Raw genomic sequence first — 22,500 nt, 5'->3', positions numbered from 1 at the left:
TGGTGTGTACCGATATTTGCATGAACATCTTCCTCGTCCGTGGCGCCTGTCGTTCCCAGGCCCAAGGATGATTGGCACAAAAAAGATGATACAACAGCGGAATGGGAATGGCCACCGGCGTGGGTGAGGGATGATAAGATACTTGGCCTGATTTCTGATTGGTTGCTTCCGCCAACTTTTGGAGTGTGGCCTCGTGGAAACGCGAGCGCATATATAAAGAAGATCCACTTTTCAGCAGGAACTTCATAGAGCAGTGAGGTGTTCTCGTAGCCAGAAGTGTCCAATACTAAGTGAAATCATGAGTTCGAGTACATTCGTAGCCACAACGCTGTTGGCGCTGTGTTTAACAAATGGTAAGACATCGAGCGTTTTGTGGGTCCGATCGTACGTGATAAATGAGAGTTCAAATTCAAATTCTTCCGGACAGTGTATGCAAACAGCATTCGTTGCTACTCGTGCGACGATTGCATCGAAGAGAAACCGACCATCGTCCAGTGTAGCACGCAGAATGGAATCGATCTGAACGCCTACAGGCTCGTACAGCCGGATCCAATACTGACGCCGCCACCGCTCGTTGGAGGAGGTGGTGGTGGTGGAGATAATTTGTATCCCGGCAATCCGCTCTTAACCCCACCGCCGCTTGTTGGTGGTGGTGGTGGTGGTGGAGATAATTTGTATCCCGGAAATCCGCTCCTAACCCCACCACCCCTCGTTGGAGGCGGAGGTAACTCGATCTGGAATCCAGGATATCCATTCGACCCGCTCCTAACTCCACCGCCACTGGTTGGAGGTGCAGGAGGTAACACAGCATGGTATCCGGGCAATCCGCTCCTAACTCCACCGCCACTGGTTGGCGGTAATCCGGTGTACCCGTGGGGTCCCTTGCTGACCCCTCCGCCTTATCCGTACGGTAAGGCGGCCAAACAGGTACCAGCGAAACCAGAGAAGCGCTTCGTCTGCGTGACAGTGAGAAGTACAGGTACGGAGGCCCCCATTTGAGCGCTCCTTGACCGCCGCAATAACATTTGGAATCATTTTCGCTTATTTGCAGCTGAAGATGGTACGAAGGACATTACACACCGACGCGGTTGTGCCGAAATCGAAGGATATGCTAGCGGCATCTGTGAGCAGCAGCAGCATGTCGCTGGAGCAAGAACGAGTTGCCGTGTATGCGGTCACTCGTTGTGTAACGAGTGAATAATCCGACCGGAATGAAAGCCACAGTCCAAAATCGGGAGTTTGTATAGTTCTTCCCGATGTGCTGGCCTACAAGGAGCATACAGGAGCATAATGAATGTGATGGTAATGATCAAGTGGTATAGATTGATAGTATTATTACAGATAAAATATATGTTTCTGCGCCGTGTGAAGTGTTGCGCTACTAGGAATACGCTAAAAAGTGATAAACTGAATAAAAAGGAATAATTTTTGTATTTAAGATAATACATTGCCTCGAGTTTCGTAGATTGAGTCTAGGTTTCCGAAGGAGACTTGAACGATGGAATGACCAACGAACCTGTAGATGTTAGCAGGTGGAACACTTACACTACGGTCTCCTTTTACAGACAGGATCCTGCTTCCCGTAACTAGGGGCATATGGTAACTATGTTTTAATAAAATCAACTGTCTACTACGCATCAACAGAACCTTTACTACGCATCAACAGAATCCAGAAGAGTCTCAGAGACTCGTGCATGTGCAATATGAAACGAATTTATCTAAAGTCTTCACCCGCCGCATGAACACACCCCGTCACTTTATCTCGGAGGATTTTGTTTTTGGCGATGGATAAATGCTACATCTTTATTGCAACGAGCAACGATTGATAAGGTTTGATAAACAGGAAAAGTTCGGAAGTAGCTTAAGATGGCTTCCGACAGTCGGAGAAATGTAAGTCCGTTGTGGAGCAAATACGTTGCCCTTGTGCGGTTGATTTCCGGTACATACACCGGCGGCACATAAGCTTTCCCTTATCAAAAATTATCGATTTATCAAATCAATCCATCAAACACGCCCGTGACGGACTGTTTAAACAGAGTGCGCGGACCGCGCGGACATCGGTTCATGCACGTAATTATGGTGTCGCGTCACGCCGCGATTTGTCATCGTAGGGGGCTGCGGTCAACCCATTGCGAAAGTCCCAACCCCCCCCTGTTGTAAGCAAGAATGTAACGTTGTGTTGTCTCTCAAACAAGCGAGTTTATTAAATTGTTCCGCCTGTTCCTACAAAATCTATCTTCCATGTGTCCAATTGTGCTCATGGTACGTTGTTTGGGGTGGGGGACAGAACGATCTGGGCTGACCACTGGAGGGTTTCCGATGATCCTCTAGACCGCTGAGTGATGATGTACGCAACTTACAGGCTAGTGTGGGTGTGTTTCTATGGGAGTAGATGAGGGCTATGGCGGGACATTATGTCCTCAGGAACGTGGCCAGCAGTGCCGCTATTAGCATGGCGAACAGGGATGCCCGCAGACCGGAAGCACTGTTGCAGCCATCCCAGTCACAGAGTCTGCAGTCAGTCGGTGTCTCACCACCGTTCACCGACATGCACGTGTCGGCCTGGCTGTTTAAATACGCTACGCAACCCCGGCGCACGATGTTATCTGTTGGGAAGGAGGAGAAATAGCGTTGAAAAGAACAAACTGCTGAGCTCTCCCACTTCCCGCTATTGCTTACTGTGTTCAATACGGTAGCAGCGATGGGTAGACGCGTAACTTGTGGCTGCCTCACGCCGCCGTCGGCGTCCAGGGAACGGAGGCGGAGTGATGATCGGTGGTGTTGGCGGTGTTTCGGTCGTTGGTGCTGTCGTGTCACCGGGCAGTGGCGGAGGCGTTAGAATGATCGTAGTCGTTTCGCCGCCGGGTGGTGGTGTGGTTGCCGGATCCGGACATGGCTGTCGCTGTTGGGCGGTACCCTCGAAAGGATCGGGACATCCTTCACAAACGTAGCACTGCATCTGACCGTGTGCTGTTGGCGAAGAGATCCTTGGATTACATGCACAATCGAGCTCGATCGAGAGCCTCTCACGTACCTTTGCCCACTAACACCAGTACCACTAGCAACAAACACGAACTGATCGCCTTTTTATTCATTGTGGAGCTTCGTTTTTTTTCTTTCTCTACCAAACAAGAAACACACACGCAGTGACGACGCGGGGAGTATCTCTCTCTCTGGGAATGTTCTCACAAACCGAGTACAAGGCACTCGGGACACGCGGCTGACGCGGTCGGTTGATGGTACGCTACTGAAGTCGTTCCTCCTGCAGCGGATGGGTATTTATATTACAATTAATCATAACCATGACCCGGGCTCCGATTCCCGATGTGTTCTTTCCCTCCCCCCCCCCCCCCCCCCCCCCATGCGGCGACATTGCATTAGCAACGCCCGTCTGATTAGGGGGACATTAGTGAACACGGACAGCAGCAGCAGCAGCAGCAGCGGTTACGTTTGCGTTATGGGGTGGCAAAAGGTGTTGAATGTCTTTTTTCATGTCGATGCAAACAAACGGCAACGGGGTGCCCGGTGGGGTGCTTACCGGGACCTCAACCGGTGTGTTGCTCCATGTCCATGTGTTCCCCCGTTATCGGTTGGCTATCGTAATCAAGAATAACTCGCATTCATCACCCGGAATTGTGGTGATGGTGACTCGTGACCAAACATCGACGGCGACATCACCTGCTTATCGATCGGCCGGATCGGATTAGTATCGTCGCCAGACCCCGATCGATGATTCATTCCCAAAACAGAAGTGACCTTTTGAGCAAGTGGTTCGCGTTTAATTATTCCAGTACGTCCATGTCTGAGGTAAGTGAAAGCCTGTTTTTTTTTCGAATGTCTGATAGCATGATCGCCGAAGCGAAAGTGACAATGATGGAAGGTTATTTTTCGGATACAGGGAGCTACATAGTCGGTGCCTACATTATGCATTCGCGTGCGTAATGTGGCCTCATTCGCTTACTTTCCACGCAACTAACCGGCCCCCGGTTTGGGGTGGGCCGATAAGTAACAGCGGTGTTTGCATACAAAATGAAAAGAACCTTCGTTTATGTAGCACCAGCTATGACGTGCTGCCATGGTTCTCCCGGTCTTCATAGAACAGTATCGGACACAACCATGCACCAGCAAATTAGTAGTAGACATCGCTACTTGTTTGTGTCGTTGTTCGTGCAGCTCGTTATCATTACCGCCAAGCCCACCAAACGAACGAGCGACCGAACATCCCGCCATGATTTTTTTTAAACATGTATAATGACGAACGAGCCGTATGTTTATTAACGTGTAACCAATAATTGGGTTAGGACATTTCCTTCAATCCCGCCACGATTTGTTTGAGCGGGATAATTGAACCGCAATGCGTGCGTTACATGAGGCTGTACCCTGTAACGATATTAATGCGCCATTATATTGCCCCAAATATGTGACCCACGGGTCGACAGGGTGTGGATCACAGTTGGCACGGCCATTCAGTGGGGTATCCAGGTGAACGTAGCTCGCGGGAGCCTCCTAGGATGATTGGTGCATAGCAAACCTTGAGAATATATTTTACGATTTATGTAGAGTGAAAGAAGGTTCGATCTCGGATCGATCTACAACACTTCCGTTGGTTTGTTACGAGCTTTTATTGATCTTCTTCATTGCTTGGGGCACCCAGCCGGTGCACAATGTAATGGGTTTGTTGTGCGGGTTTTGTATTTTTCTGAAACAACTTCTCGTGGGAGAAACCAGCAGCGATCGAACGTGGTGAAAGTATGCGCTGTTTCCAGCACACGATGTTCTAGTGTGTGATCGACACTAACGCAGAACGTAGTGATAAAACGGGGAAATGCATGATGACGCACCGCACGCACCGAACCATACATGACACGTGGAATTGGCCATGATTCTGAGTGTGGCTTTGGATTTCTCTTTCGCAGCTAATCAACGTGCGTTATCTTATCTTTGCTTATTGTTCGGTTGTTTGGTGTCGAGTTTGGGTGCGGGTCATTACGGATTAATGGATAATTTACCATGCATTTAAGGTGCTTACCAAGCGCTTTTGGATTTATGAATCAGCCGCAGCACCATACACAACACTCGCCCGTCCCCACTGCCATTGCTTTGAGTGGCGTCACGCGGAAAAGGATTTACTCCCAGTGTGGACCTAAATTCTAAATGCCTATTGCTTATTTTCTCTCCTCCGTTTGTGAGTTTAACGTAAGTACTGCTGAACTGCTGATTATGAATTATACAGACACAAACGCACGCACACCCATACCCCTGCATCCTGGATTTACCGCTAGTTGTGCTTCTATCTTTAAGACTTTCCACGAGCACGCGTGTTCGCTGCGCTACAGACTAATTATGTGTATAGGTGTCACTAGTAAGGGAGATTGGATTGGAGGAGCTGCTAATCAGTAGAAAACGATCTGCAAAACTACTTGCACGGTATGAGTTGTTTTATTTATTTTTTATCAAATTCATCCGTTTCCTTTTCCACACGCTCGTTGGTGCCAATTTATTTTTCGTTGTTGTTGTGTGAGAATTGTTGAAAGATCCGATCCGAAATTTTTTTGCGAATACAGAATACGATTTGCAAAATCTTAACCTAATGCTTCCCAGCAAGTTTCCATTAAATGCTTATAATATCGAATCGAAGGCATATGCGTGAATTTGCGTCTCTCTCTGTCTCTCGCATCCCATGCTGGTGAGTACTTTTTGTTTTTACGAATTAATTGATCGAGTGCTAGCAGCAGTTTTTGTTTCTCAAATTGATCGAAAGCGTTTTGTGTACTCCTTATTGATCGCGCAAAAGAAAAAACATGAAACACGTATCTCTATCTCATTTGACACTGTGTCTTCCAGAGTATCTTCAACTAGTTAAGGTTTAGTAATTGCCGTGATCGCGATGGTGCTAAGGGATAAAGTATGTGGATCGTTCGGTACTCTTGAAAGCATGTTGTGTTCTACTACTTTAGAACTGTGTGACAACAACACACAGCGTGACAGTGCTTGATGATACTCCTTATGTCCTCTGCGTTCTTGCTGGCTTCCGTTAAATGTGTTCGACCGATCCCGTTAATGATACACGCTTGATGCGCTACAAGAGCTACGCTCCCAAAGCACTGCTCCTGCATTGCTGTATCAGTTGCGTGATTCCACGTGTGCATGAATGCCAAATTGATTTATCACTTCATCAATGTAAATCATATGTACAAAGGGTGTCTTGTAATTCGGGCTACTTTGACCAAACTAACGGGTCAACATCCATCATTCCGTCGTCCTTCGCGGTGATTTCGGTGGTTACAATACGTTTTACAAGAACTGCTGTCCGACGCGCGTCAGTAATGCTGCCGCCACGAGCAGACCAATCAGTGAGGTGGTGGTCAAGCTCACCAACCGGGGCGGTGCCCCATTGCAGCCATCGTCCTTGCACGTTGAGCAGTACTCGATCTTTACGCCACGCTGCAGTTTCGCCTTACCGTACGCGATCTCGCACGGGTCCGTTTTACCACCGTCCAGCTGGCAGCCACGGTACGTCATCGTGTCACCATTTTCTGTCAACGAGCAAACGGAAAGGAAGGAAGGAAGAGTAAGCAACCGAAGTGAAGCATCTGCCCGTGTCCCATTCTAGCTTACCATTGGCGGCGACGATCTTCTGGCACACCATCGGCACGGTGATCTCCGCTCCGCCAAAGTACTCGATGCGTGTCAGATCCGCCAACCAGTTACCGGTTGTTTCGGACATTTTCCTCGGTGTGCAGGTCTTACAGAAGGAGAAAAGGAAAAAAAAAGGTAGACAATTAAATCGTGTTTTTTGTGGTGCTCCAGACAGGCCTATTCTTGGAGTGGAGTTCAAGAACGTATGCTAAATTATGACTTGCTGCCAGCGTGTGGCCTCGCCCGAAGGCCCCAACGTGACGGACTGACTGTCCAACGTCCGGCCGAACCAATCGCCATCTATCAGTCCTTGGACGACCGGAACTCGATGCCAAAAGCATCGAGGGCAAAGTGTACTGCAGGTGAAGGACGAACAACCGTCCAGAGCGGGCAAGAAACCGTTAGTAATAGTCGTCGGGTACCTTCGCCCGGGTAACGGTGGCACTAGTGGCAGAAGGAAAATAAATAGAAGGCCCGGGTGAAGCGAATGCCACCCAGTACACCGAAGGACAAAGGCGGTGCCGGGGAAATGGTACGCACTCTATCAACGATCGAATCGGCCTCATTCCATCGGAATGATTGCGCACTCGAGTCTCTTGACAGCTTAATTGATATTTAATATTGAAGGTGTTCTACCGCAGCACGGTGCCCTTCGTCTCAGTCTCTTACCTCGGCCACGATGGCAGAGTTGCGTTTCAGGTCCATACATTCTTCATTGCTGGTCGAATCGCAGTTGTAGCACTTGATGCTCAGCCCTGTGCCCGAGGATAGGATTGGTGGTTGAGGTCGTAATCCAAGCGTAGGTCATAGCAGGCCGCAACGGTGATTGCAACGAGAAGAAAGCAATATTTAATGTTTACATTGTTTACGGAACGTTGCGATGAATCGAAATGGCCACACCGGTGTGCCATTATCCTTTCAGGACGTTATTGGCCCCCGCTGGTGTTGCTTTTGAAATGGCAAAGCGTCAATCATATCATCGTTTATGGGGCCATACGGCCGTCGTCACTCAACGATATCGATTTGGATTCAGAAGATTGTTTCGTTATTGAGGGGAACCATTCGATACCGCAAAGCGGTAAGGTTCTTCTTTCGTGTCCCTTTGTTTAACGGGGGGGGTCGTACAGTGTTTGACATTGTTTGTGCCCTTTGCTGCCTTGCTGGTTGCTGCTAGCCCCGAAAGAAGAAGAAAAACATGCTGTTAATTTATGTAGCTAATTAATTGAGTGGCAGCTAGCACAGCTATCAACCTTACCATGACCAAAGGACGCACCCCTGAACGCTCCTTCGAGTGATAGACACCGCGCACGTGTTCGGTGCTTGCTCTCAGGACGTTGGTAACGCAATTTGTTCGCTCTCTCCAGCCGAAAACACATAAATACAAATTAGTTTCTGGCTGGGCACCGCATGTGTGCTTGCGTGGCAGAAAAGGGGTGCAGCCCGCAGAGGTGCAGCGTGCAATCAAGACACACACCGAGAATGAACGACGAGGTCACAAAAATCCTGAATCACCTGAAAGCTTTGCCCTGGAACCTATGAAAGGCACATAAGTAGCGACGCTTTACTAGAGCGATAGCGAACAGGGACGTTTAGCGATGGGTATTGGATGGTTTTGCTTCGTTTTTTGATGTCAAGAAGATCGCGGTCGATTGCGGTAACAGCACACGTTAGCTGAAGCACGTGCTTAACTGTGCGGAATCGCTCGAGCACTGCAGGCAGACGCGTGCAACCAGCACGCGAGCACGGGAGCCACTTGAGAGTAGAGACGATTCGTCAATGTAACGTACTTGCAACAGTGGAAATGAAAACACATTTTTTGTGTTAAAGGCTGTGTCACTACATATTCTACTTAAATTACATTTATATCTTATATTTTTCAATTAATGCTGAAGCTTTCATATGCACTTTTGTAGTAAATACTCCTAAAATTCCGATCAAATATTCATGGAAAATTGCAGTTTAATATTTAATACAGACAAAACGATTAGGAAAACATGTGTTTAGCTTCTTCACTTGTTTGACAAAACAAAGGACAAAACTATGTAAATCAATAAATCGTCCTAATACTCTGAGGAAATGCTTGTTAGAGCCCTTCCCCAAAAAACAATCCTCCATTATTCCATGATTTGTTGGATTCGAATGTCATATTTAGCAGAAAATCCACAACCCAGGGTACCCCCTCCCGGGGGTTGCTGGCCTGCAGCAACGTATTGCGACAGGTGAAGCCTCAAAAAACTTTCCCAACTCTCATGTGCTCCCTAGAGAGGACCACGATGATTTAGTGGCGTGTTTTTTGGCGACCGCGTATCTTCAAACGGCGTCGACTACAGACAGACGTTCCATTCGACATCCCCCCCCCCCGTGATGGAGCCGTGGGTGTGCCTGGGGCCAAAAATATCATTCCATCAAGCGGACGCCCTGTCCTCACTGGCTACTTAATGATGTCTGTGCTAATGAGTCTAACACGGGTGATTCATTCGTTGCTCTACAGATCACAGAATTTCGGTGTGCATTCTTCTTCTTCTTCGTCGTGCACTAGTTAGCGATGCATGTGACTCTCTTTTCACTAACCAGGTTGGACGGAGGCTGCGATCACGCATATTTGGATGAATAGTGACGAGAGCTGATGCATTGTGTAGCTGGCTGTTGGCAACTGATCTCGGTGCACTTAATGCGTATCCAATGTGTGTATCCTTGCCGAAACGGAAGTGCAAACACTTGTTTATGGCACTCCTATCACGATTCCAGTGTGAGCACGATGAACTATTACACTAAATGGGATCAACAGTGGACTAATGCTTCGCAGCAGAACACAGAAGGATGTACTTTGGTTCATTAAATGGTGAAATTCACAAAAAAACACTCAAATCACATACAAACACGCTTTGCGCTACTCTGGCGTTTCAAGGAACGTTTCTCAAGATGGAATAGATAAGGGGTTTTTAGCGAAGATCAACGGTGGGCAACACTACCGAAGTCGAACCGTGACACAGATGCCGGATAGTCGAGAGGTCGAGAGAAAGGAAGGAAAGAAGAAAAGGACTCGCACGCTTTCTCGCCGTTGTGAGCGTCCGTTAGTGACTGAGAGTGGCCGTGGCCGAGCAGACCAAACGGGAAAATTCAACCCGATTCCGCTGTTTGCCTCCGTTTCCGAATTTTCCGAATTTTTCCGACTTTTCCCGACCGAGAGCCGAACGTTTAAAATTAAACCACCACCCGAATCGTTTGGTGAGGCCGAAGCTCTGGCATGCGGTCGAACGAGAAGGTTGGGCTGGAGACGAACGGTGCTGGTGTTTGGTGATCCCCGTTCAATGAGGTTTCCCACAGCGAGAGCGATGATCTGCAAATGACCAGCCCCGTCGACGCCGCCTGTACGATAACTTTGCCAGCAGAAAAATTAGCTCCCTTTTTGGGGCCCGTTTGAACGACCATTTTGGCCACACTGTGGAGTTTTTATGTGCCCCCTCCCGGGTGGTGGAGAAAGGATATTCCGTGACACAAACAAGCCTCCATCGCTTTCATCTATTATTGGTGACATCATACCATCAGAAGGTATCAAGAACAATGGCCAACAACACCAGGCTCTAATGGCCACTAGCAGCTATTGCGTGGCCAGGGTTAATCCGTATCAATCCGCCTGTCCGCCATCACGGACACTGTCGCCAGGATTCGGTTCGGTTCGATTGCCATTCTAGCTAGGGATTTACCGTTCATCGAACTGGTTATGTAACGAACGAATCGTTCTCGATATGCCGCGGTTACTGCCAGTTCTGGCGATAGAGGACGAAGAGAAAAACCAACCAATGCCCATCCGATGCGCTTGCGGTCACGTGCCGAAGCCGACAGGCTTGGAGCAGAATGGAGAACGCCAAAAGAAAGAGAGAGACTTTGTGAACTTCACGGACTAAGCACCAGCAGCACCAAGATGATGATGGCGATGACGTTGATGATGGTGTTCGTGCTGCGAGCGTCTGCGGCTGATTTACAGCTTGTACAACACTTGTTCCCGAATCCACCGGAACACCGGGCACTGGGCCCATGGTACCGCGTGTGCACAATCAACAGCTGTGGATGCATCCATTCCCCGGCCAGACAATTGAGTGCAATCGCATTGAGGCACTTAAAGCAAGCACGCAAGCACTCTTCGTCGGCTACTAAGGAGGGCTAACGAGGAGTTTAAAACTCGAAATCGACTACGAATCATTCCAGGTAGTTTTAAGGAACGTATAAATTGCTTGTTTGTTTTTTGAGCTTTATCATATTAAACTGCAGCATTTCAAGAACTTTTGGACGTATTTTGAGAAGGGGCTTTGTGAATGTACTTTTTTCGGTGCCCATCGTAGCCGCGTGATGGGTCATCTGAAATTAGCAAATCAATATTGTTCTCATAAATTATAAGTTTATCAAAGTAGCCCCATCGAGTTTCAGTCGAATATCCAATTTGACGATGTTTGGCCGATTTTTAAACTTTAAATTTTTTTTGCGATTTTTCCTAAAAACTCGAGTTTTTCATAATTGTTTAAAAAAAGTATGTTCCTTTTATATGAAAACTTGAAGGGGCTACCTGGAAAGTAGTGTCCTGATTACCTGAAGTAACTAAACTCATCTCAAGTGACCTGTTTTTTTCGCTGCCGTAAATCTGGTTCCCGTTGGCATGATTATCGCAACCCCAGGGAACACCTACGAGCGGCCAGGACTTCACCTTGATTTTCCACCCACGGGACGCCAAGTGCGACCCTTTTTTTTTGGCACCTGATTGATGGTAGGGCCCAGGCCACGGAACGAATTCTTCGCGATTCGCCGCCAGCTGGACACACCTCGGTCGGTCGGACTGGTTCGTCGGCGCCATTATTTCACGACATAATCGGGAATAGAATCGCCTACGCATGCGGTCCGCGGTCGTTCGGCTGCTCAATCAAAGTCAATGTTGACGCTTAACTAGATTTATGATTTTAATCACCTGATTGCGCGGGTTTGCCTGGTAATTGTACGGGCAAAACTTCTTATCATGAGGCCAGGGGTGCGGGAACTGCGGCACCACTGTCGCTGTCGAATCCAAGAAGAATCCAAGCTCCAAACTGACTCGATTCAGGTGCTCAGCTGCATGAGTCTAGCGCTATTTCCGAACGCTGTACGACAAGGCAATCTATTTTTAACAAACTCACGGAACACGATAGCAAGTACTTCTTGGGGACAATCGACCATTCGCACGTCGCACGGACGTCGCAGATGATTCACAGATGAGTGACTCATTGTCGAGACGGTGGGCCTCTCCGTGACTCATGCAGTATCGTTTATCGCCAATCTTTGTTGATCGATAGGACGACGCAAGTCTTCGACGCTAGCAACTCATTGAATCTCAAAGTTTTCCTGGGTTGTTAGTCCGGGATAGTTCGGGGTACACCCCAGTCCCTTCAGGTCTGCTGGAACTGGCTAATCATGCCGTCATCAACATGCCGTTAGCGGGTAACCTCCACTGAACACTGTTGCTTCCGGTATTACCACCACCGTACCATGCAACATTGTGTTCCGTGGCGATGAAGGCAAAGGCCTTTTTAAATGCCTTTTAAAGCAAAGTGCTCCAGGAAGTGGCGCCGACCTTTGGGGAGTGTATCGTCCCAGTTTTGCTCCCCGCTTTGGTTGCGAACGGGATTGCGAGCTTTACAGGCGCGGCCAAAAATAGGAACGAGCGCGTTCCCCTTGACATCTATAAGGACTGCTAACAGCACCACCATTAGCATTTCCTTTAGACTGGAGTGGCCACTGGCCAGTAAGTCCACTGCGTGTTGACTATTGGAATGACGGAGTTTCGAAGTCTTTGTGTGTCTTATCGCTGTGCTCTGGCGTCAACAATGACGAAATGACGACTCCCACGTGGCAATGGCACGTGGTACGACCGGGTAGCGACCACAAAGGACCGAAGGATCGCGTGACCAGAAAGAATTTGCGGCTCGTTTGCGGTCCACCATCCATCGTCATAGCTTCATCGTCCCTCCTCTCGCTCTCTCTCTCTCTCTCTCGACGATAATGCCCCAGATATGTCGTCATTGGGCGGGGGCTGGAAATCTATATTCTGGAGCTCGAATCAGAAGCTCGTAATTCAATCCCGGTTCCCGGTGCCAAAGGGAGTAGCGGAGTTCCTATAAAACGCAACCAGAAAATAGCTTTAATACCACACAACCAACCAGTAGTAGACAGCAGTCCGAAGGTGTCCCAAGCTGTCGATGGCATTATTTGGAAGGATTCATTTCAATAAATTCAGCAGTCGAGTGGAGGTGTGGATGGCAAGTTGATGAAATCATTGTCCCAATTGAATAATCACTATCATTACGATGGTAGCGGGCACCATCGCGGTCCTCCAGTGAGGAGCGAAATCATGAATATGGATCCAGTGCAGTAATCCAGCGAGAATCCCCCCGATAACGAGCTAGAACACCAACCAACGGAGGTCGCGATAACGCGAAAACGCTTCCCACAAACCAACCAACCGACCAAGCGTCGTCATCGTGTCTTCTTCGGGGAAAAGTGGAAGTAGATTAAACAAAAAATGATCTTGAGCGCTAACGAACCGGCAGCGCGTTTGTTGTACCAAAAAAAAAAAAGGACCAAGAAAACCGGAAAAGATCCTTAACGATGCCGGTGCGCGTAAGCAAAGTACCATGCAATGCAATGGAAATGCGAAGAACCATGCGGGAACTGAGAACCATCCGCAAACTCACGCACGCGGTCGCCCTTTATCGCCATTATGCTGGCGGTCGTAATCGTGGGTGAGCGATTAGTTCAATTTAACACCGTTCGCCACGGTGTACGCATTCGAATGGTGAAAGCGATAAAATTCGAATCCGATACGGATCGGTTCCACTGCCGTACACTAATGATGTGGTACCTAGGCCCCCCCGCGTACTCGCACCGCGATATGATTTGAATTCGGATTGCAACGAAGAATGGTCGTGCCAAAAGGAATGGATTTAAAATACAAAAAAAAACGGAATGAGAAGGTCTTTAGCAAAGTTACACCACAGCTTCACAAGCAGTAACGTTGATGTTCCGATTGCATTTTTCTTTTTTTAACTTTTCATTTCTCGCCAGCGCCCCAAATTGGATCGCCCACAGAATGGACCCAGTGCTGGGATGCAGTTCCGCAGCAGCAGCAACAGCGGCAGCAGCGGCGAAAAAAAATGTCAAAAATTGAATTTTCCTATCATGCAAATTGCTTTTTCATCCACTCGTTCCCATCCCCCCTTGCGGCATCCACCGTTTGGACCGCCGGCGGCGATGCAACTTCCGCATTTTGTTTTGTACGGCCCATCAATCCGAGCATCACCGGGTGGGACAGGAACCCGGAACCAGAACGAGACAGCTCGCAGAAATGCGGAAAACAGTTTCTCCCCTTAGAAAAAGAGCCAAAGAATTCGCGCTGCATCCCGATGGTTCCCAGAAGCGTTCAAATCCTTTGAAGAGCCGCATCTCCTAGATACCAGATCTGCCATCACTTTTCTTGTGACTGAAAAGAAGCACTCTCTTGTGGTGCTCTAGCGATAAGTGAAGGCGCAGCAGTACGTCAACGTCACGGTTCAATCGTAATCGCACCGTTCGTCAACGTTTTACCCAACGGAGCGTCATCCTTTCCTGGCGCATGGCCAGAAAGCAATGCCACTCGCAATGCACCTTCTGGGGATGTGAAACGAAATTTGCAATCAAGCTATTATCCCCACGGGGATGTGAAGGAACATTTCATTGGGAAATCCATCCAGTTCGTGGAGTTCAATGGCATGCGATGGTTGTTACTTTACCCAACTGGTGTTGTCTCATTATTTTACTAGTAAAAGCCGACATTGTTACCATAAAAATAGGTGGTGAAGGGTAATTAGACTTTTGACACCTTCCAGTGACCATTGCCGACCTATGTTGCTGCATATTTATGTCGCCTAATGTTTAATCAAACAATCGTGCCACTGTTTTCGCTTTTCATTGTTGTTCTCGTCGTTGTTGTTGTTGTTGTTGTTGCCCAGTGTTCCCACCTCGCAATCCAATTAAAACTTGTCCCATGTTAGCGTGTCGCGCGCTAGACTGGCCGCCCGACCGTGAGGAGGTGTCACTGACAAGACTTTCGCACCGCATTCGCCGGAGAACTTGTCGCGAAATCGATTCACGCCACCATGCCACGACTGTGCGGTTGTTGTGGCTATAGTGTTGCAGGGGGGGGGGGGAAGGGGGGCGGAGCTAACACCATCCTCCCTTACCATTGTCCTACGTCGTCCGTCTACTGTCCGTGGAAATGTGCGATGCTCAGCGAAAATTCGATCTAGATGCTCGCTTTAGTTGATGGTTTGTTTGTTTGGTTCGCCTCGGTGTTCCGATGGGCGGAAGCTGGACAAACAAGTTTTCGGAAAACAATAAACAAACGGAACGTGCTATTCGGAGCGACAGTCGACAGTGGTGCCGAACCGAAACGGGCCATTCGCTCCTTTCCTTCTAATGGCAGGGAAGAAAGGAAAAGGACTCTCTCTCTCGCTAGTTAATTATAAATAGAATAGCAACGGCGCATCGCAATCTAATTGATGGCGTGAAGGAGAAGTATGTTCTGTAGCGCTCAACACTCGGCAAGCGACAAGTGGTTGCATAAGATGCCACAAAATCCCCTTAAAGCAAGCACAACTTCCTTATCAGCTTTCCTTGGGTTCTTATGATGGAGATCCAACAAGAAACGAAAGAAAGAAACAAACATCCGCTTCCGTCTTATCCTGCGATCGAATCCTGTCTTGCGGAAGAAGAGGATCCTCTTTCATTACCACACCGCGGCCTGCACGAGTGGTCAATATATCATTCACAAGACGGACGCGCAAATCCGGATTGGCGGAAGAACCGCGATGCCGAACGTACGCGTACTCTCTCTCTCTCTCTCTCTCTCTCTCTCTCTCTCTCTCTCTCTCTCTCTCTCTCTCTCTCTCTCTCTCTCTCTCTCTCTCTCTCTCTCTCTCTCTCTCTCTCTCTCTCTCTCTCTCTCTCTCTCTCTCTCTCTCTCTCTCTCTCTCTCTCTCTCTCTCTCTCTCTCTCTCTCTCTCTCTCTCTCTCGGTTGAATGGTACTTTTGGCTTTCCTGCTTTGATGATGATGATGATGATGCTGCATGGAATATAAACATCATCATCCTCAGTCCGGCCGAGTCCGATTGACCCCCGAAAAAGGGAGGAAAAATCAATATTCTATTTGTTGCGCTAGCAAAACGGCAAACACATCCCACTGCACGCCGAAAGCCGCCAAGATATTTCCGCGAACAGCCCGAAGCGCAGTGCCATGATGTGATTAAATATATTGTATTCCACGGACGCAGCGCATTGAATGTGCTGCGCTGTCTACAATCGGCAGCACGGGGAAATCTAGAACTGTCCTCCGAAGGCCAAAGGCGTGGAACGATCTAACCGAGCGCTGAGCCGGAGTACGGAACAACTAGAACCGTAGCGGAGAACGCGTGTTCTCCATTTCAAAGCCCGGACAAAGCAAAAAGCAATGGTCTCGGATGACAGCAGGGACAGCAGCTGGTTGGTTGGTTGGTGGCGTTGGCGCCATGCTGGCGACCGGAGAAGATTTGATACGTCACCGTGGCGCCCACAAACTTTTATTTTCATCCCGGGGGCCCCGCCGTCGCTCGGTCGTTGGTCCGCCGAGTCGCGCTGAGTGCTTAATGTTCGCTGCGAGAAACACCATCACCATCGCCGCCGCCATCGGATGGTTGGTAATGGTTGACAATGTGGACATTTGCCTCGTCCTCGTTGTCCTCGTTGTCGGTTGCGATGGGCTCATTTTCCGAGGGAAAAGGGGGGAAAACAACAAATAAAAAAAAACACGCGGCAATGGGAACCGGGAACGAGCAACAGCATACTGATGCGCCGCCTCCCGTGATGTATGGGGAGAGTTCTGGGTTTTCTAATTAGATCGCTAGTGCTCGTGGATTTTGCGAAATAAAATGGGAGAAAGAAAATCATTTCCACAGAGATGGAGCGAGATACTAACCATATCTAGGAGTTGCGTGCGTTCGTGCTGGAAAACTAATCGGATGGAATTAAATTAAAAAGACCGGAAATAAATGATCTGCAGGGTGCTGGTTCTAAATGGTTCTAAACTTAATTGAATCTTGGGTTGTAGTGTAGTTTTGGATCGCCAGCGATGGACTCTAGAATAGAATATCGATAATGGATTAAATATAGAATTTGTCGCGACCGGATAGAGATTCTTAGTATTTTATTGTTCCATTGGTAAATAGTGTTCAGATAAAGTGTTGAAAAAGGTTTCTAAAAACCACTCCACAGTATTGAAATCGTAATTTTGAATCGTTAATTAATATGCTTGCCAGTTTAACTGCGATTGATTAAAAAAACCTAAAAAAATATTCTCGAAAATCTCAACATTCATAGCAAAAAAATTGAATCGATCGCTCAATCGATTCGTGGATACACGCTGATGTGAATAGTAACACACGTTTAAGCATCACAAGCTAAGAATCTCAGCAATTTAATCCGAATAAGTTATTCAGAAGAAACCGATTGCGAGAGCGATTGCTGCCGAACGGAAGAAGGAAGAATGCCTTCAAGAAACCTTCCCTTATATAAAGCCAAGGTACACAGCCTTTCGGCATACCAGTATCCATCCTGCGCTCGAGTGCCCTAAGATCATGGAGTACATCACAAAACTGAGAACTGCCTTTGCCCCCCGGGAGTCCAGCTATCATCAGGCGAATGGGATGGTTCGAGCGCTTCAGACGATAACGCTGATGCGCTTTCTCGATAAAGACTTTCTGGTAAGCAAATCCAGCCGGGTGCTGCTTTGCTCGCACGAAATCAATGCCTTCATCATACTGGGCGCCATAACCGTGAACGCCATTCAACGTCGAAGCAATGTGGACGTGGTGGTTTCGAGTGCACTGTGCGTCCTTTCGGTGATGGAAATATTCTACAAGCTGAACCGCTTGATCTATCTGCGGAAAAGCATTGCCCGAATGCTCGAGCTGGTGCTCAACGATCGTACGCATCTGCAGGGTACGATGGAGGAAATGGTTTGTCAGAAGTATCACCGTTTGGCTAGGTAAGTGATCGTTTGGTTTGGTAAGGAAAGGATGGGAAAGTTTTTTTTTAAGTATCCAGAGATCCTCGCAGAAAGCTCGTGTGGTACACGATCATTCAGTACATGTTGGCGGGTGCCAGTATAGTGGTTTTTCCGGGCCACTTACACGAGCTCGATCGCAAAGAACCGCCGCTCGGCATTACGCTTCCGTTCGTGGACAACAATCAGCTGTCGTGGTATCTGGTCAACTACATAATGCAATCGATCGTGATATTCATCATTGCGCTCATGTTTGCTGGACTGGACGGGCCTTTCTACATATTCATCGCGTATTCGGCAGCCCAGCTAGAGATACTGATTAACTACTCTCAATGTATCGGCGAATGGTACGTATGGCACGGCATTAGCTCTGGGCTTTATGAATGATTTCTTTCGATTTTGTTACTCTCAGCTCTAACAGCGAAGAAGACAATCGGCGCATCATACGGAAGATATTTGGCGTCCACACACGTCTCTCAAGGTGAGTTTGGATGCTGGACTCGCAATCACGCTCATCTCTGATGATCTTTCCTTGACTGGACAGCTTTTTGGGCAAATGCTCCGACCTGTACCGTACGATCTATTTGGTTCAGGTGGTTAGTTCCGTGCTGCTGATTTGTGTGGCCCTGTTCCACGTGCAGTACAATCCCAGTCGCAGTCACTCGTATGGGCTGGTGTGTACGAGTGTGTTCAAAATGTGGATGTTCTGCTACACCGGCCAGTTGATAGTGTCGAAGGCGGACGAGTTTAATATCGCCGTAACCGCGAACCGTTGGTACGCACTGGGGAATCGACGCGATCTTCGGGATGTGCTGTTCCTGCAGCTAAACGCTCAGCGCCATTACGGTTTCAGCATCGGTGGATTTGGGTATCTGTGTTTTGAGACGTTCACCAAGGTCAATTCACATTTCAGTTAAAGTTGTTTTGTTAAAAGGACCACCAAGCTACTCAATTTTTTCTTTTTGTGCTTTCACAGATAATGAAAACTGCGTACAGCTTCTACGCGTTCCTTCAACAAGTGATGGACTAATTGAAACATAATCAACCCGTTATGATCAACGTTATCTAGTAACGTAAATAGTTCTTTGTAGAGGCGCACACAGTGTAGAATATTTGCAAAATAAAATCAGTTACTCGTTGGTGAGGTTTACATTGTATTTTTTTTATTTTCCTGTTAACCCAGTAAGTCTTTAAGGTGTGTGGTTTCAGCTAGTTCCACTTGCAAGTAACCGATACGAAGCACCGACAAACATGAGTAGAAGCACGACGATCGACGCCGAGCGTTGCGTGGCTCCATTGCATCCATCGGTATCACACTGGCAGGTAATTTCCTCGTGACCACCATTGTACACACGATAGCACGGTTGACCCCATCGTTCGTACTGGCACTCGCGCGAAACACGCGTATAATCCGGCAGGTTATTGCCAAGGACTAGTTGAAATAAAAACGAGAAAAGAGAACAGAGTTGATAAGTACAATTGGTTCGATAGAATTGGGCGCTGATTGCGGAATAGGCAATCTTACCTAGAACAGACGATTTGATACAGAACGGTTCCCGGCCATGCTCATCCTTCGAGCATTCCATCAGCAGCCGACCGACGGCGGTTCGATTGTCACGGTACTCGGCCTCGGTAAAGTTCTTTGGCGGTGCGAAACAATCGAAATCATCGTTCGAGTTACACTGATAACACCGCAGCGCTTCCACTGTTGGTCGACAAAAGCAGCGAATTATGAATTGTAATGGAAGATTGTATGTATATGGAGCTGGGCAGCAATGAGTTGGCATTCTGTTCTGTATTGCGGTGCGTGTCAAAAGTTGGAATTATGGTTTCGGTTTATTTCCACTTCGCACGCGCCTCTTTCACGGTACACGATGTTCAAAGGTCATTGGAGGGTGGATTGAATTACCTTGCCTTATGGCCATATAGACTTGGCCCTCTTTAGGGGGTAAACATACGAATAAAGTTTGAATTATTCGTCCAAAACTATGCCATGCCCAAGACATTGGTTCAAATTATGTTTTTGCTTATATCACGAATAGAATTAGCAGTATGAGTGTAGACAGAAGTTGCATAAATCATTTAGAGTGTGATGCCAACTGCAACTGCTGCCTAGAAAAGCTGCAACTGGGAATTCCCTTCGATTTGCATAAGAAATCGGATTCCTAGCCTCGATAGCATATGTTTTGCGTCTCATGTTTCATATCGTGAATGTGTAGGAATGCGTCAAACTGTGCACCTAGTACGAATGATACAACAACTTGCTGTGTGTGCCAACGTGCCATAATCCTTAGCCAAACATGACACTCGAGCCTGACCAAACACCAACCGGAAGGATACCGAGTGCCAAAGGCAGGGAAAAGTGTTTGAAATTATTAACGAGACCGTTTACAATGGCCAACACAGGCCCCGGAGGGCCGGAACAGAACTTGTTGTACTCGTCAAGCTTACCGGACATCGTTTCGGCGGTAATTGCATGGTTGGTAAATGAATTGCTGCTCTCTTATCAACAACAATCACGCTCGTTTCCAAGTAACTACCGAGAGAATGAGAGAAAAGCTTCAAACTGTCCTCATAGTACAGCTGTGTCAGGCTCGCGTTGGTTCATCAATCATTGGACGATATGCAGAGTTCGTCAAAAGCCTCACCCGGGCGGGAGGGCCTCACGACACGCTTGACAGGAAAGCAAATAGATAAACTGAATAATTTATTGCTCCATGGCGTGCGTACACGAATTTGGTTTCAGAACATGAATGGAATGTGTTCGTATGGTTGAGGCGCAGTCAAACGACCTTGCCACACCTCTTTTTCACTGGACTTGTGAATGTTGTGCACACACTTCCCTTGAGGACAAACGAGTAGGAAAGAGGCCATTTCCGGTTGATCGTTTAACTAGTACCAGTACAGAAAACACTCGCGAAGGGAATTTCATAATTGCTTGTCCTAAACACGTGATCATGCACTCACCAGAACTGGTTACACCACCAGCCAGAATCACTGCCACGCAGAGCATCCAATAGCAAGATTCTGCCATCGTTGCTTAAGATTATCAGCGTTTCGAGATGAACCACACTGAGACACTGAATGGCTCAAATTGGACTGGCCGCAGCAGCCATCGTTTGGCCATTTTATTTAAACTCCAATATTCGATCGACAAGCACGGTAAGAATCGTGCATGACCTTGCGGTTGATGTAATCCGTGACGTAGTAAGATGATGAAGGTGGCGTCTCGTCTGGACCTAGGACATGGCATCTCGATTAACATCCAATTAGTTAGCTATACGTCACACAACGTGTTAGCCTGTTGTGCGCGAGATATCAGGTTAGGCGTATTAGAGATGCTGTGTCAAAAGTATTTTATCCGTGACCTCATGGTTAATGGGGTTGTGTTAGTAACCTCCAATGGTACCAGATATCGGGTTTTTGCCTTTTGGGGCCGTCGCCCTTTTTCCCTTTTCCTCCCATCGATACGCAATCGAGTTTAGCACGAAAAGAAGTGATTGACTCGAGGCAAGGTTACAGGAGGTTCCTTTACGATCGATTCTGGTTCTAGAAGAAGCGGGCTTAGGGCCAGTATTTAACAATAATGTACCAAGGATAGAAAAGACAACGAGACAGAAGGGACACATTTCCTTTCCGTGCTCTTTGTACAGTGCCAGCACAGGAAGACAACGTGCTCAACAGCAACACCAACAACCATTCATCTGTTTGATGTAAATTCAACGAATTAAATGTTTATCCTTTTCAAATACAACCACGTCGTCGACGTTTGACGTCGTTGTACAGTTGAAGCCCTAGCATGCAGTTGAAGGTCACGAGATACGTGAGCAATCAACCAATTTCTTCTGATTGGACCCTTCCGGTTGGCAACGGAAACGCGATGCAGTCTCTTAAAGACACGAGCTGCCCAATACGTTCCTGACCTTCTCACCACACTTTTGGTCAAGCGAGCGTTAATAAACTTACCGATTAACAACGTGGCGGACCGTTATATGTAGCGCGATCAGAGCACGAGGAGAATAAAGAAGCAGCTTCACACGCATTTTGTTCTGGGCTTCGGGTGCAGCTGCAATTTATTACTATTTCTCGAGTTTCTTTCAAGGGAGGAGAAGTGGTTGAAGATGTCGTGTAACAAAACACAATATCACAAGATACATCAATCGAACGCGTTTTTAACATAAAGCGCTGCCTCGGTGAATTTGATACTGGAGTGCAGATATTGCGTTCCGGACTATGGGTGTCGCGGGTGAAGGTGTGTGGGCCCAGCCAAACCGACTGTTTGGCGGTGCGGTGGCGACGGTTCAGCTTGCTTCAGCTAATGCGTACTACATAGTTTTGCGCCAAGTGAAGAAACGGGGTCCCGAAACGTTCGCGAGTATAAAATCGTTAAAAATAAAAACCAACAACCTTATCTGTGTGTTCCGTTGCTTTTAGAAGTAGAAAACAGATTGAGAACACGTGTCCGGGGACACGGTTTGTAGCTCAAGTTAATATATATCTATGTATATATATATATGCATATGTGGATTTCGTTTAGTCGCCTGTAGCCGCTGCACTCTACTGCGTGACCTAGTCTATTGCGTTATATTAAATCTATTGCGACTGCCGCACGCATTAAAAATGTTACTTCATTAATGACTTCTATTCTTTAAACTACAGCGGGGGATATTCGCGGGGCAAGTTGGAAACTATATTGTTTGTTCATAGTAGGTACCTTCCTTCCTTTAAAAAACAAGAAACATTTTTACGGCTCACGGACACG

At 47.6% G+C, this 22,500-nt stretch overlaps 6 protein-coding genes across 7 annotated transcripts in view; 2 read left to right on the top strand and 4 right to left on the bottom strand.

Annotated features, from left to right (window-relative positions):
- The first annotated feature begins 298 nt into the window (after positions 1–298).
- LOC126577420 (protein diaphanous homolog 1-like) lies at positions 299–1,197 on the top strand. Its single transcript, XM_050239038.1, has 3 exons — positions 299–353; positions 428–979; positions 1,052–1,197. The coding sequence occupies exons 1-3, from the start codon at positions 299–301 to the stop codon at positions 1,195–1,197; spliced, it is 753 nt and encodes a 250-aa protein (XP_050094995.1).
- Positions 1,198–2,185: 988 nt separating this feature from the next.
- Positions 2,186–3,232, bottom strand: LOC126569257 (uncharacterized). Its single transcript, XM_050226227.1, has 3 exons — positions 3,035–3,232; positions 2,680–2,970; positions 2,186–2,606 (listed from the first exon to the last, which is right to left on the bottom strand). Exons 1-3 carry the CDS (start codon positions 3,093–3,095, stop codon positions 2,413–2,415), a joined length of 546 nt encoding a protein of 181 aa, XP_050082184.1. The 5' UTR covers positions 3,096–3,232; the 3' UTR covers positions 2,186–2,412.
- A 2,185-nt stretch (positions 3,233–5,417) lies between these two features.
- Positions 5,418–9,697, bottom strand: LOC126581259 (uncharacterized). The gene is made up of 4 exons (XM_050244787.1): positions 9,211–9,697; positions 7,309–7,394; positions 6,619–6,745; positions 5,418–6,536 (listed from the first exon to the last, which is right to left on the bottom strand). The coding sequence occupies exons 1-4, from the start codon at positions 9,269–9,271 to the stop codon at positions 6,295–6,297; spliced, it is 516 nt and encodes a 171-aa protein (XP_050100744.1). The 5' UTR covers positions 9,272–9,697; the 3' UTR covers positions 5,418–6,294.
- Positions 9,698–17,310: 7,613 nt separating this feature from the next.
- Positions 17,311–18,768, top strand: LOC126577412 (uncharacterized). The gene is made up of 5 exons (XM_050239028.1): positions 17,311–17,720; positions 17,792–18,085; positions 18,151–18,219; positions 18,283–18,634; positions 18,715–18,768. Exons 1-5 carry the CDS (start codon positions 17,311–17,313, stop codon positions 18,766–18,768), a joined length of 1,179 nt encoding a protein of 392 aa, XP_050094985.1.
- Positions 18,769–18,943: 175 nt separating this feature from the next.
- On the bottom strand, positions 18,944–20,196 carry LOC126577405 (uncharacterized). The gene is made up of 3 exons (XM_050239016.1): positions 20,190–20,196; positions 19,264–19,443; positions 18,944–19,170 (listed from the first exon to the last, which is right to left on the bottom strand). The coding sequence occupies exons 1-3, from the start codon at positions 20,194–20,196 to the stop codon at positions 18,944–18,946; spliced, it is 414 nt and encodes a 137-aa protein (XP_050094973.1).
- A 1,590-nt stretch (positions 20,197–21,786) lies between these two features.
- LOC126569882 (uncharacterized) overlaps positions 21,787–22,500 on the bottom strand; it is a 4,921-nt gene continuing 4,207 nt past the window's right edge. For both annotated transcript variants that reach the window (XM_050227275.1, XM_050227276.1), the window contains exon 5: positions 21,787–22,500. This exon is cut by the window's right edge and continues 1,259 nt beyond it. The gene's annotated coding sequence lies outside the window, so the exon portion shown is untranslated.

Source organism: Anopheles aquasalis, chromosome 2 (genome assembly GCF_943734665.1).
Source record: "Anopheles aquasalis chromosome 2, idAnoAquaMG_Q_19, whole genome shotgun sequence".
NCBI classification, from domain to species: domain Eukaryota; kingdom Metazoa; phylum Arthropoda; class Insecta; order Diptera; family Culicidae; genus Anopheles; species Anopheles aquasalis.
Note: the sequence above shows the minus strand (reverse complement) of the source record. Positions and strands in the feature narration are given on the sequence as shown.